At 39.3% G+C, this 14,566-nt stretch overlaps 1 protein-coding gene across 2 annotated transcripts in view; it reads left to right on the forward strand.

Moving 5' to 3' along the window:
* Positions 1 to 1,794: 1,794 nt before the first annotated feature.
* Positions 1,795 to 14,566, forward strand: part of btk (Bruton tyrosine kinase) — a 39,801-nt gene continuing 27,029 nt past the window's right edge. Inside the window, exons 1-3 of one of the 2 annotated variants that reach the window (XM_031890244.1) lie at positions 1,795 to 2,024; positions 2,789 to 2,916; positions 3,015 to 3,358. In XM_031890244.1, the coding sequence (XP_031746104.1) occupies positions 3,212 to 3,358 (147 nt within the window). In that variant the 5' untranslated portion in view covers positions 1,795 to 2,024; positions 2,789 to 2,916; positions 3,015 to 3,211. The remainder of the gene's footprint in view (positions 2,025 to 2,788; positions 2,917 to 3,014; positions 3,359 to 14,566) is intronic. The other variant, NM_001130260.1, reaches the window with a different exon arrangement.

Genomic DNA, 14,566 nt, shown 5'->3' on the forward strand with positions numbered 1-14,566 from the left:
GGGACCAAGGGTTTTCCGGATAAGGGGTCTTTCCTTAATTTGGATCTTCATGCCTTAAGTTTACTAAGAAATCAATAAAACATTAATTAAACCCAATTGATTATTTTACATCCAGTAAGGATTAATTATATCTTAGTTGGGATCAAATACAAAGCACTGTTTTATTTTTTATTTTTTTTAACATTTTTATTTTTTAAAAATATTTTTCAACATACATATAAATTGCAGCACTGTTTTATTTTTACAGAGAAAAAGGAAATCAATTTTAAAAATCTGAATTATTTGATTAAAATGGAGTCTATGGGAGACAGCCTTTCCATAATTTGGAGCTTTCTGGATATCGGGTTTCTGGATAAGGGATCCCATACCTGTATAATAACAACATTGGTATGAAACTACATAAGATGGCACAGCTACTTCTAGACGCCTTCCTGATCACTCCAAAGGGGTACATTTCACTACAGGTTGTATTTGTATAATTCATTAATTGCCCCTTGGTTGCATTGCAACACATTATACTTCCTTATCAAAGTAGTAACATTTAATTCTAAATACCACTTTTAAGAAAGCCTTAAGAAAGCATTGTGTTAATAAATGTGGTTCATCAGGAGCCCTTGATTTTGTCAAGGTGAACTTTTCCTTTAAATGTTGAAATTTGGTTGTAAACCTTTACAAATACCTGATTTAAATCTTTTGCATCATCCTACTCTGCTTTTTTTAGGTGGTCAAGTCCCTCCCAACTTTAGATTTCTTGTATCCTACAGTGAGTCCTGCTTATTCTAGCAAAAGTGTTAATTGACTCCTTGACTTTCCATCATTGATAAAGGCTTTCCCTTTTAATACTCTCACATTAACAATTATCTGCTTCTTCTTTTTACAATTTGTGCAAAAAAAAAATAGTTTATTATAAAAAGGTTTGGGCTTATGTATCGGCCACTCCCACCATTGACATATGCACAAGCAGTTATCAGTCGTTGCTATGTGCAGCAGCAGTCTATATCCTCTTGGTGATCCACTCAATGGCTCTTACCCAGGGGTGCAAGGTTAGAGGAAGGCCAGAGGAGCCCAACCAGGGAGGGTAGTAGGGGAGATCACGTGGTCATCTTATCATTATCTACAAAGGGATGCAGTATGTGGCAATGGGTTTAGAATTTCTAAACACTAAACAAATGGAAGCCAGCTGGGCTGGGGGTTTGAACTGTAGGTTGTGTAAATTCCAATTGATAACATAGTTACGAATATTTACTAGAACTCTTTAGAAACATAGGTTTTAAGGGTATTAGAGGTTTTCCTTATATTGTTTTTCTTCATTGGTCTTCCCGCTTCCAATGAAAAGCTTGATTCCTTTGAACCATTCGACTGCCAACAAGGTCAGTGCTATGTCTTTAGCAAGTAAAGTGTCATCCTGCCAAAGATTTAGTACATACCTTTCCGGATTTATGGTTATGCACAATGCACAATTAATCGGGCAAAAAAAAGGCTTAAATACTGGTCCCAGGGCAGGACTATTCATGTAGGTACCACAATTTCCTTCTTTTGTTTTAAAAATGGAAATTGGAGTTGGGTGTTTTTCTAGTAAGATAAAGACTATGTTGTTAATGTAATTGAAGCTAATTTCTACTGACCGATACAGTAATTAAGAGTAGTAAGAAGTGAATGTTGTGATTAGGGCATATGTACTGTGCCACACAGTATTTATTTGTCATCATGTTGTAATCATAATTAGCACAAACTAAGCCAGCTCCTGACACAGGAAACTAAAAAGAGGAACTGGGAGTCTTGTGAAAAAGTAAGAAAAGCATGCAGAGCTTCTCATTCTGCAGGGTCTGCCCTCCTTCTGCAAAGCATCTTAACATTGTCTGGCAGATGATCTGTATTCAGAGACCTACCCACTCTCATCTCACCACCCAGCACTTCTTCCTCCTAGCCAGAGAGTTATTCTGCGCAGTCCTTGCCTCTACCACACTGTTTGCTTTAGTCTTACTGAACTGAGTTTCCAAACCAGAACGTCCAGCATTTTTCATGTGAGTACTTGGTTTTACTATTAAACATTCAGATACTGAGTTAAATTCTACAGAATTAACTGAGGCAGCATTTATGAGGAAAAAGAAAAAGTTTTGGAGAACATGTTAAAAAAAGACCTTTAGAGACCTGCTCTATGTATGAGAGTGAAATAGTGATATCAAAGCAGTTATCACTGCTTGATATCTCCTAGGCAAGGCAGTCCCCTCAGTATGGGAACCACTGCCTCAGATTGAATGGGAGTGATAAAGACATGAAAGGTCTGCAAAGTTGAGCTGTGTTAGTGGAATTTTTTCAGTCTTGATCTTATGGCACATGTGGCATATTCTTGACTAGCATTGAATGGTTTCCATTAAGACGAATCACACCACACAACCACATTTGGGCACTTCACCAGCTGCGAATATGCCACGTGATCCAAGAGCCATTCAGTGTACAAGTGTACAGTGTAATAGCTGCTGAGTCAGATAAAAAATGCCAAGAAACAGCAACTAAAAGGCAGAGTAGATGCTAATTAGGGGATAAGCTATGGATTGAGCTATGCCATGATAGAGCACTCGTGTTCTATAGGCCATGCTTAAAAATAATATGCCCAAGGATATAAGCTATTTTTTGCTGACTAATGGAGATATTACATATCGTTTATTTCTTTTTTTTGCCCCCTACTGTTTCTCTTTTTTTGCATATGAAGCAGAAAATGATAGAACTAGAAAGAAAATATACTGGCAGTATTTAACATTTGTGTGCATTTTTATTTGGAACATAGAAAGAAAACTTAGTTGGTGTGCTTCAGTAGAGAACATATGAGAAAGGATTTCTAGGCATACACTGAGCAGAATTAATGTATGATGTGGGAAGGAAAACATACTGGATGATATATGTGTAAAGCCTGGGGTGAGTGTGTAAAGAAAATATTATCAAATATTTGGGAGAAATTAGAGAACAATAACAGAATCTAAAAATGATTTCCACTTTGTCTACTCTTTTTCCAGTTTGCTCACAGACCACCTCCATCACTTTCACTGGTGAGAACATGGCTTCCAATGTTACAGCATGTGGGAAGGAGACTTATAAAAGTTATTCAAGTGTGGAAAACTAGATTTGATTCTGGCCAGGCAGAACCCCCACTCTGGTGTGCTGATACGGCTAGACCTTATAGCTCTAATCATATATAAGAAGAATACAAGATATGGCTGCCACTGCCAGTATATTAGAGAGTATTTTTTTGAAAAGATCCCAGCAGAAGCGAAAAACATCACCTCTTAACTTTAAGAAGAGACTATTTGTGCTAACAGACACCAAAATCATCTATTATGAGTATGACTTTGACAGAGGGGTGAGTATGCCAATAAGACTGGTAGAGATGAAAGAGTTATCAATAATGTATATCCTTCCCATATTAAACTGCCTATACACTGTTATTAGGAATGTAACAGGGTGGCCTCAGTCTTGCTCTGCAGAACACCTATTTATTGTTGATATTAGTAACATTATACTAATTAAATGGAAAGTGTAACCAAATAGTTAAAGGAACAGTAACACCAAAAAATGAAAGTGTTTTCAAGTAATTAAAATATAATGTACTGTTGCCCTGCGCTGGTAAAACTGGTAAGTTTGCAACAGAAACGCTACTATAGTTTATATAAATGAGCTGCTATGTCAACACGGGGGCAGCCATTGAAGCTGGGAAAAAGGAGAAAAGGCACAGGCACATCGCAGATAACAGATAAGCTTTGTAGAATATAATGGGGTTTTATCTGTTATCTGCTAAGTAACCTGTGCCTTTTCTCCTGTAAATGGCTGCCCCCGTGGCTACACAGAAGCTTTACTTATATAAACTATAGTAGTCTTTCTAAGGAAAACACACCAGTTGTACCAGTGCAGGGCAGCATTATATTATATAGTAATTACTTTTATACACTTTCATTTTTTGGTGTTACTGTCCCTTTAAGTCCCCTCCCTTTCTCTCACAGAACAGTAATCCAATGCTATATTAAGGCCAAGATTCTAGATATCTTTATAAAAGGTCATTCAGAAGCCTTTAAGAGCTATGATTAATTAAGAGGGTGACATGGTATTTTATTTATTAAATCTAAATATACTCATAACCTACCAAAAAACTTCCCAGCACTCAAATGTGCATAAAATCTAACAGTGATTCTTAAAAAGTTGATTATAGATTGCCTTGAATCTGTTATTGGTATTCTGTGGTAGAATTCAATAAAGCTGTCCACACAGGACAAGGAGCAGAACATCTGACCTATTTCTGCACAGGACAATCAGCTGGATAATAGTGCAGCAACACGTGGAATGCAAAATTGGACTGATCTTACAGTTTGGCCTATAACACCAGCCAAAAGACCACTCAGCAAAGGTGTTGGAATTAGGGACCTTTGCAGTTCTGGACCAACTCATAACACATTACGGGTCTGTTACGACTGCAAGTACCCAATAAATTGGCCACAGTCAATTGCAGAAAAAATCCCATTTGTTAAAGGTGCTTCCATCAAAAGGGGCTGCTTGCACTTCTGTATAGTTGCTATTGGCACTGCTGCCTACTTCCTGTTCCAAATTAAGTGCAAATTCATCTATTAATGCACTATTAATGCAAAATCCTGAAGCTACTGCCACCTTCGAATGTGGTGATTACTACAGGGCAGTGGCCCCCTGTATAATATCTTCGGAGGGGCCTTGTTTCAACCCAGCCCTTCCTTTACCCACCTGCTGAATCAATTGTGCCCACCTATTCCCTGCCAGCTCAAGCTGGTGTAGATAGGTGCATCTGAGGTGGGGGGATTTCTATCACTATAGATGAAGCAGGCCCTGCAATTCAAACCGCCTTCCCCCCCGCCCATGGGATTTAGACCCCTGTTTCAGTGTTCCCAGTGTGGGCTGCATCAATAAATGCAGTAGACATGGCTGAAAAACTGGCTGGATGTGTAATTTTGAGAATATATGTTATATGTTATAGAGAATATGTAGCGCAATTGTGTACAATCTGCATCAAAACTAAAGGTCCCCATACACGGGCCGACTATAGCTGTCGATATCGGTCCCTTGGACCGATTCGGCAGCTAATCGGCCCGTGTATGGGGAGAGCAGAGCGGCCTGGCCGACCGATATCTGGCCTGAAATTGGCCAGATCTCGATCGGCCAGGTTAGAAAATCCGGTCGGATCGGGGACCGCATCGGCTCGTTGATGAGGTCCCTGATCCGACTGCCCCATTGCCGCCCACAGGGCCAAACGATCGGATTATTTTTTTTTTTACCTAAATGCTCCCCGATATCGGCCACCCGTAGGTGGGGATATCGGGGGAAGATCCGCTCGCTTGGCGATGTCGCCAAGCGAGCGGATCTGCTCGTGTATGGCCACCTTAAAGCGCAACTCTGTCTGGGCTCTGTAATGACACTGCATTGTGGCTAAAAACATGGAACTTGTGATCAAAATTGTACGTTTGCATACTGCACTTGTGGTCACAAATGATCCATATTGAACCCAATCTTCAATCAGTGTGGTTTACTGTTTTGGCTGATCACTTTGAATATGACTACACCAAAGTCAATGGTCATAACAACCATTTGAAGGGGCAGCTGTTTGTAATTACCATCAATTACAAGATATGGTTTTATTATTACAGTAAAAAAGGAAAAAATAAAGTGTTACTGACATGTTCCTGTTACAATAATGTGTCAGTATTGATAAATGTGTAGGACTGCACTGTTAACATTAATCAAAAGTGCCCCAAATTAACCCCAGCCACTTACCCCATTCTAACACTCCAGGCTAATGTTGCATGAGCACAGAGACATCACAGGGGCACCATATTTTTGATGTGTGTGCTACTTGTGCCTAAATGGTTGGTAAGGTAGGTGCTTGTATTCTGAGTAAACATCAAACCTGACATTAGATATAGGCCCCCACAGTCTTGGGAAAGAGGGGATTGGAATACTGGCAGTGTATGGCCATAGTCACAATAAACGTATGTTTTGCTTCCCTCCGTCTGCGTTTTGGAGGCAGGGGAAGAGCAACAGATCTGCTTTTATATGTTTCTGTGTGTAGTTGCACAGTCACAGTAGTTGAACAGTCACAGTTTTTGCCTGAGTAAAGCTACACAGAGATAAGCCTGAAAAACACATTCTTTCATGCAGGTGGCAAGCTGAGGATACACTTAGCGGGCCATTTACTAATGGTTAGATTCACTGTGCCACAAAATGGTTTAAAATCGCCAGCTAAAACTTGTTGAGAACATGTAGAAGTCAATGGCAGATGTCCCATCCCAAGAGGATCCTTCTTTGATTTGTTTTTTTGTGCGACAGTTTGAAAAAGTAGAGGTTTCGGTGCAACAAATCAAATCAATTTTCACAAATTTTTTAAATAACAAAGATAAGAATTGTTAGATTTTTAGTGAATCTGCCCTTTAGGTAGATCTGTTCTTTTCTACTTAGCGCTAGAGCAGCTTCAGCCATAGTGGAGGGAAGAACGGCCAAAAATAACACAGGCTCCGAAAAGTATTTGATCTGCCGTGTGTGGCCTTAAATGTACATCTGAAAGCCAGCTTCTTTCACTGTCACAGTATAATTCCTGCTAAACTATCAGATGAAACAGGAAAAACTAATTTGCAATACTTTAAAATCCATACAATAATATTCAAAATGCATGTAAAACAGTTACCTTCACAAGCAAACATTCCAGACAAAGAACAATTGTCCGTCTGTGCTACTTCCTTAGGGTAATGTCATTAGGGAAAAGCTGTTGCAATAAAAAAACACATTAGTCCATGTCTAGAGAATTTATATTCACAGGATACAAAAAGTAACATTCAGGCCTGAATTTGGAAAAGGGGCGGCCTTGGGATGCATACTTATCAAACCTGTCCCTGCCTGGACTGGCAAATGGGCCATAGGCAGGCACTAGAATTTATTAATTGGGCTGGTGGGGGGCTGTTTGGGCCAGGGCCTATTTTGTATCCCAGTACGGACCTGGTAACATAGTACATTATAAGTTTAAACATTTGTGGGTTTTATTTAAACAGTATATTATGTCCCTTATCAGAATGCCTCAGGTATATTTATGAACCTTATGGAGAAACAGAAACCCACAGGGACTCATAACCTATTGTTCCCATACTGTTTAGGGCCAGTCCTTACTCTTTCCTTAATTAGTGTGAAATTGCTTCTCACAATAGAAAATTATAATGCCCCAATTTTGAATTCCAGTGGAACGGCCTAAGCTGGCCATACACACACCGATAATATCATAGAAAACCTTGTTTCGTACGATATTCTGTCCGTGTATGGCAACTTGGCGAGGCGACCAATATTGCAGAAGGCTGCAGATATCGGACGACTCGCCAGTCGGGTGAGTTAAAAGATTATTTGTTGGGCGCCATTGAAGGCACCTGAGCAAAATCTATGTTCAGGGCTGAATCTGCAGAAGGAGGTAGAATTCCTATTGATTCTACTCCATATATGACGATTCGGCAATGAACGTCAGTGGAGGGTTGGAACGATCTTTCGTGCTTTAGGCATCAAAATGACTAAATCATTTGATCAGCTATATCAAGCCAATTATCCTAGGCTATACTGTACAATATGTAAACTTCTAGAAGACTGGGGGAAATACCATATATCATGGATAGGGCGAATAACAGCAATAAAGATGGATCTACTTCCAAAGATTCTATATGAATGGAATCGTCTTTATCTGCTTTTATTTGGGCTAATAAACCTCCCAGAACCTCCCAGAATAAGGTTTAATATATTACAAAGATCTACCCTTGAAGGAGCTTTAGGGCTTCCAAATCTTTGGAAGTACTATATAGCAGCCCAACTGACACATATCCCCTTTCTACATACCCACAACACCTCCCTTTTGTGGGTATATTTAGAAAACAAAATGGTGGCCCCATACACTGCAGAAGTTTTGCTTTAAGCTGGCCATACACGTGGCGATCTAATGATGTTTCATGCGACCATCGGTCGCACGAAACATCGTCAGATCCGCCACACACAGTCAGGGCTGAAACAGCAGGTAAGGAGGTAGAAACAATAGTATTTCTACCTCCTTCTGCCGATTCAGCCCTGACGGCAGATTTTGGTCAGGCACCTTCTATGGCGCCCGATCAAAATTTTCTAACCTGGCCGATCGGCGAGTCGTCCGATATCAGCAGCTTCCTGCGATATCGGTTGACTCGCCGACATGCCATACACGCACCGAATATCGTACGAAACGAGGTTTCGTACAATAGTATCGGTGCATGTATGGCCAGCTGTAGACACAACGGAAGCAAAGACCATCTATTCATAGCCCTACTTTGTGACACTCCTTGAAAATGTGGGACATTTATGCAGCACTACATAAGTTAGGCTCTCCTCATACTCCGGTAGTACCATTATTTAAACACCCCCAATTTACTCCAGGACACCGAACTCGCTCATTTCAGTGGTGGACAGGCCAAAACCTAATCAGAGTTAAAAACCTACTTACAAAGAGACGCCCATTTACTCTTGATTATCTACGTGAAAGATACAATCTCCCTGATCTGGAACATTTCCGTTCATCCCAATTGCTACAATTCGTAGCACAATGCTGGAAGCAATATATACCCCAATCTATAAATTAGACTTATTTTGAGAAATGGTGTACAGATGGAGTTACCCCCTCCGAAAGCTATCACAATTTTATACCAACACATTAACTCCCTAAAACTACTACTAAAACTACTGGATCTCAAATACATTAAATCTTGGGAAAAGGAATTAGGTAAACACTTGCAGATTCTGAATGGAAGAAATTGTGGGAAAATGTACGGAAAAGCTCAAACAAAACTAGATACTGAATACTGAAAGATACTTAATTAATCTCCTTTGTGTATTTGTCAACCCTTTTGCTGGGGCTCCCATTAAAGCAACATATGGATCTCTATGTAGATTAACGTTTAAAAACAGCAAATATCAAGTTATATAACTCTGGAGATTAATTAACCAGATATTTTTAGTTGCAAGACAAGTGTTAGCAAGATCTTGGAAATCCCCTTCTATAAATTACGACCTACTCAAGCACAAAATCGATTGGATATTTGTAAACGAAAAGCTGACAAGTATCGCAATAGATAAATTCCCATTATTTCTCAAAATATGGCAACCATGGATAGACTATAGATTTGGACTCTCTCTACTCACCTTTTTTCCGCTTAATGAAGTAGTAGTCAATTATTCTTTCAATTGGGTCATGTTTAATAATTACAGTCCTCTGTTATTATCTGTTTTGCCTTTATCCATTTTTCTCTTTTACTTTTCTTACTGAGTTATATATACAATTGCTAAGGTTGCAACTGACAAAAACATCACAGATGAGATAAGATCAACATTATCTTTAATATTAATGACAAAAAATTGTAATAATATGACAATATCATTCTAACTGTTACAAGAACATACAATTTGTATTTATGCAAGGTGAAAATGTCTATTTTGCTGTTATAAAACAATAAAAACTATAGAAAATAAAAAAAAGAAAATGATCATGCCCCTGTATATAGCAATAGTCACTAAGTTTGGCCAAGTGCAGTAACCAATAGCAACAACTAAGATGTTTGCTTTTAAACAGGTGACAAATAAATGACTGCTGATTGGTTGCTATGGGTTACAGCACCATGGCACATTTATTGTATTTTATTACCTAACACCAGATCTCTAAATCAATATTTGGCCCACAAAACTGATTCTTCACATTCATTTGAGTCCATTGGAAAAAAGTAGGGATGCACTGTATCCAGGATTCGGTTAGGGATTCAGTCAAGATTCGGCTTTTTTCAGAAGATTTCAGATTTGGGGGAATCCATGCCTCTGGCCGACCAAATCTGACTCCTTAAAATCATGCACTTTTTGTCAAATAGACACGGAAGTTGAAAAATTTTCACTGCACACTTCCCATGCAATTCTCTTTAAACCTTCCTTATCCTAATTTGTATATGCAAATTAGAATTCAGATTGGTATTTAGGCAAATCTTTTGCAAAGGATTCAGGGTTCGGCCAGATCCTAAAATTGCAGATCCCTAGAAAAAGGATTAAGAAAGACTGCCCTAGAAGCTGCCGTGGGATTCCTTCCCTGTGCTTGTCCGCTACATAAAGTCTATGGTATGGTGACCAGCTAAATTACTTGAACTGTCCTAAAGGCACTGGCAGACCAAGGTTGCAAATCATATAAGGATATAGGTGGACTGAGATAAGTTCTTATGATCATTCTTAACCAGTGCTGTCCAAGATTCCAAGATTGGACCAGCTATCTACTCTGTTCTTCACATGTTTGTCCCTGGTATAATTAGAAATGAATAATGTCATAAAAAGATGTCTGGAAATCTTGACCATGCTGGGCCTATCTGCCACTAGTTGGACTGCCCTATCCTAGAGGATGCAGGTTCAGTTCCCAAAAGGTGGGTTATGTTTCTTCTTAGAACAATTGCCATTTTGGTTAGTTCTGTTAGTGATGCATGAGTTGGCATAAAACCTGCAGGACCTGTGGTTTTATCCCTGGGGCATGCAGGTTCAGGCTGACAAACCTACACTTGTAAAGGGTCATGGTGAGTTGTGGGCCAAACACCCTGTGTTGGGCCCCACCCCACTGGTGACATCATTGTCTAGTTCCCAACCCCCCCAAGCAATCTATGCACCATATCCCTAAATATCACTGATGTCAACAGAGAAAGTGAATTTATAAATATTTAGAAAGTTTGTGCCATATTGTATAGAAGAGAGTGGTTAGGGTCATGCCAATGATGTTGCCAGACCACATCCTTAACACCTCACCTCTGAATCCAGGAACTGGTTGACAGGCAGGTATCTTAGGATACGTGGCCCAAGGGCATTTCTGGGATCCAAGCAGCCTTGAGGCGATCCTCAACTCGCTGCTCTCAGAAATTCAACATCAGAGCAGGTCGAGGGGAGGCTCTTAAAGTTACAAGGATCATCTTGGTAATTGCTGGGTGCTGCTCCCTGAGGCTAGCTTCTCCCCTTGTCTGGTGGTATCAACACCCTTGAATGCGCCCCCCCCCCCCCAACAAAATGCAATCTGAGATAATATTTAATGAAGTAATGCTGCAATAATTAAACCTACCGTGAGTTAACTGGTAACCTGAAACACTGTACTTATAAATGGGCAATACCATTTGAGTTTTAGTGTATATTCTTGTATCTTGGGTCCCAGCATTAGTTGCTGTAAATAGGGAAGGAACGTTTCCTAACAAGTTAAAAAAAGCACCAATGAAGCATCAGAGGAAATCCATATTTAAACTCATTCCAAACTTAGCCAGAAATACTGTACAAAAAGAATGCAACGCTTTAAAATTTACAGTATGGAAAAAACTTTTAATTCCTTTGCATGTATAAGGTTATATGGAAATAGTACATTTATTAAATGGATACTTACATCATTTTAAAACAATCTTTATGTCATGACCAAGATATAGTTTCTCGGGAATCACTAAGGAGCTGTCAGGTAGTCCTTTGCCTTTTCATAGGGCAGTAAGCCAACTATCAATGCTCTTTGGTTAATTTAGGTGTCTGTATCACCAGAATGAAGATAGAGATGAAGAAATGGAGACAAGAACCTGATGGTTTTGACAAATATCAATATCCACGTAGAGAAAAGTTCTCTTACTAGAGTTGCAGTTATGTTATTTGATCATTTTTATTTATCTTGGTTTTGGAATGATTTCCTTATTTGCCTCTATCTAGTGTGCAGTGCAAGCAAAAACACATAGTACAGACAATGGATCTTTAATGATAAATGTGCATTTTTCTTTTATTTGAGTAGGGTGGTAGAGAGTTTACAGCTTTATCCCTAATGATATATTATTGCCCTTAATATATACATCTATGATATTTCATTAGTACTCAGCACTTCCTCCCTCCATTCTGTTTTATGATTTCTGTAGAACTGCTCTTTTCTCAGGAACTCCCACATTGGTTTTCCTCCTTCTGTCGTGACCTCGTATAAATTATTCAATGTTGTTCCCATGACCACACCTCACATTTGTAAATTTTATATATGCAGTCAGTGTTATTGAAGCAAACTGAGTAACTTTTTGTTTGCGTGCATTAAAGGCAGTTTTTTCTTTTCATGAATTACCTTCTGAATATCATTGGTATCACCCACCTCCTTATCTTATTTGCACAGGATATAACAGAGGGGTGGAACAGAGAGAACCACAGCAATTCTATTCTAAAGGAAGGCAATGCACAAGTGCAAAAAATGGGTACATTGTGTTAGTAAATGACCCCTATTGTTTAGTAAGTTAGCCACACATGGCACAATCTGCTCATTTGGAGAGGCCCAGGTGGTTATACAAATCAGGCTGATGCGATCATTTGGCCTCTGATCAATGGCCAAACCACATAAGGTCCCTGTGCAGACCTGCAGAGAGATTACTGAATTTTCAGCTCAGTGTGAACCTCAACTGATATGATTTTCCAAACAATATCTGACCTAATCAAATACCGGTCTGTGAAGCCTTGACTTAGGCCTGACAAGGCTACTAAACTGCTGACTATGTGAGGAACACCCAAATTGGTAGTAGATACCTGTGTATGGCCAAATACAGTCTGTAGCTGTGTTGAACTATACCAAAAAAGGGAAGGTTGTGCTCAACCACTAAATATTAAACCATTAGGTGGGGGTGCAATTAAGTTGTGACCACAAAATACATATAGAAAACAACAAGAGATCCTCTGCACTCACCCGTTATCAATATATTTAGGACATTAAGACAGTTTGTGCATTAAGCTGCCAAGAAATGCCCTCCCCTTTAAGCAAAACAGGGATTGTTTGTCCATATATTGCAACATACTTCAAGCTGGCCAACTACGCCAAAACCATCTCCTCTGGCCAGTCCTACACTCACTTTCATCTGATTCATTGCAAATTCCATGATTCAATTTCTTGGTAGCTTAATGCACAGAATGTCTTATATATATTGTTGTTGTCTGCAACTGTTCACAGAAATGCAAGTTTTACCATCTCAACCAGATTATGTACATTCCTCTTTTGACATCACTTTTGCCTCACTTTCCTTTCTGAGACTTTTCCCAGCAACAAACTTTATACAACGGGAAAAAAGAACAATCTGGAAACACCACAATCCATTTGCAGCTTTCCCTATAGCCAACCAACAAAGGACTATTCATTTACACTGAAGAGGCCAAAACCTTCTAGTTCCTGTTTTTTTAATTAAAAAACAGATTACATTTTCAGCTTTTTCCCATACTGTATAACATTGGCTAAGCTTGCTACTTGAGGCTTTCAGGTTCTGCTTTTCAGATTTTGCTTAAGTGTCATTGTTCATTCTACTGTTTAACTCTTTTACTGCCAAGCACGTATGGCATACGTGCTGGCAGTAAAAGGGCTTAAACGCCAACGACGTGTCTCATACGTCGTTGGCGTTTAAGCGCTGCCCTCTGCAGCGGCGGCATGTGCCGCCGCTGCAGAGGGCTTCTAACAATGACAGCCCCCCTGGGCAATGTGCCAGGGGGGCTGTCATCAGGGTCCTGCGAGCCGATCGCTCGCAGGACCCTCCAGGAAGCAGCAGACGCGATCGCATCGCATCTGCTGCTTCCTGCTTCCTCCCTCTCCCCCAGCGCCGGCCCAACTGAGCCAGGAGCGATCGGGTCTTCAGGAACAGGTAAGGAGTTTTTTTTTTATTGCTTTTACACACTTTTACACACTTATACACACATTTACATACATTTATACACACTTACATACATTTACACACACTTACAGCACACATTTTAGCATTTTTTTATTTTTATTTTTATTTTTATTTTTTTTTCATTTTTCACACTTTTATACACTTATTTACACTCATATACACACTTACACACTATCACACAACTTTTACACATGTACACACATGTATACACAAACACTTTGGGTTTTTTTTGTTTTGCTTTTTTTTTTTTTTTTTTTTCATTTTACCACTTTGTTTTTATTTTCTTTTACCTAAAAACTGTTTATTTTGACAGCGTAACTATTGGATCAGATATTCTGGCCACTAATTACACTGTCATGTGACTTATTTTGTTGTTTCACTGATTTGCACAATTTTTGTGGTTTTATCACATTTTATCCCTATATAAGTATTCCTGATCTGTTTTTAGCGTAGCTTTGCCAGGTGTAACTTTGGTGTACAAAAATAACTTTACCTATTTTGAATTCATCAGAATGTGTACTTTCCAAAAATATATGGTTTTGTGGGGGTCACTGTATAGTTAGGGGAAGTTTTGGCACATAATACACTGACAGGGGGCTCTGTGTGCAAAAGCTGAGCTGGCAGGCGAGAAATCCTTATGCGCTATTTTCATTTAGGGTTCAGTACATACCGCAGACTTTGGTATATCTATGCATATTGGGCATCAAACTGTTCAGTAGGCCTCTGGTGTTCCTATTTGGGGTGACTTGCCTTTGTACGCAAGAAATTGTGTGAGATAAATGCGGCAAATTGCAACATTTTTAGGCGATTTTCTGAAATGTCATAAAAACCGATAA

Source organism: Xenopus tropicalis, chromosome 8 (assembly GCF_000004195.4).
Source record: "Xenopus tropicalis strain Nigerian chromosome 8, UCB_Xtro_10.0, whole genome shotgun sequence".
NCBI classification, from domain to species: domain Eukaryota; kingdom Metazoa; phylum Chordata; class Amphibia; order Anura; family Pipidae; genus Xenopus; species Xenopus tropicalis.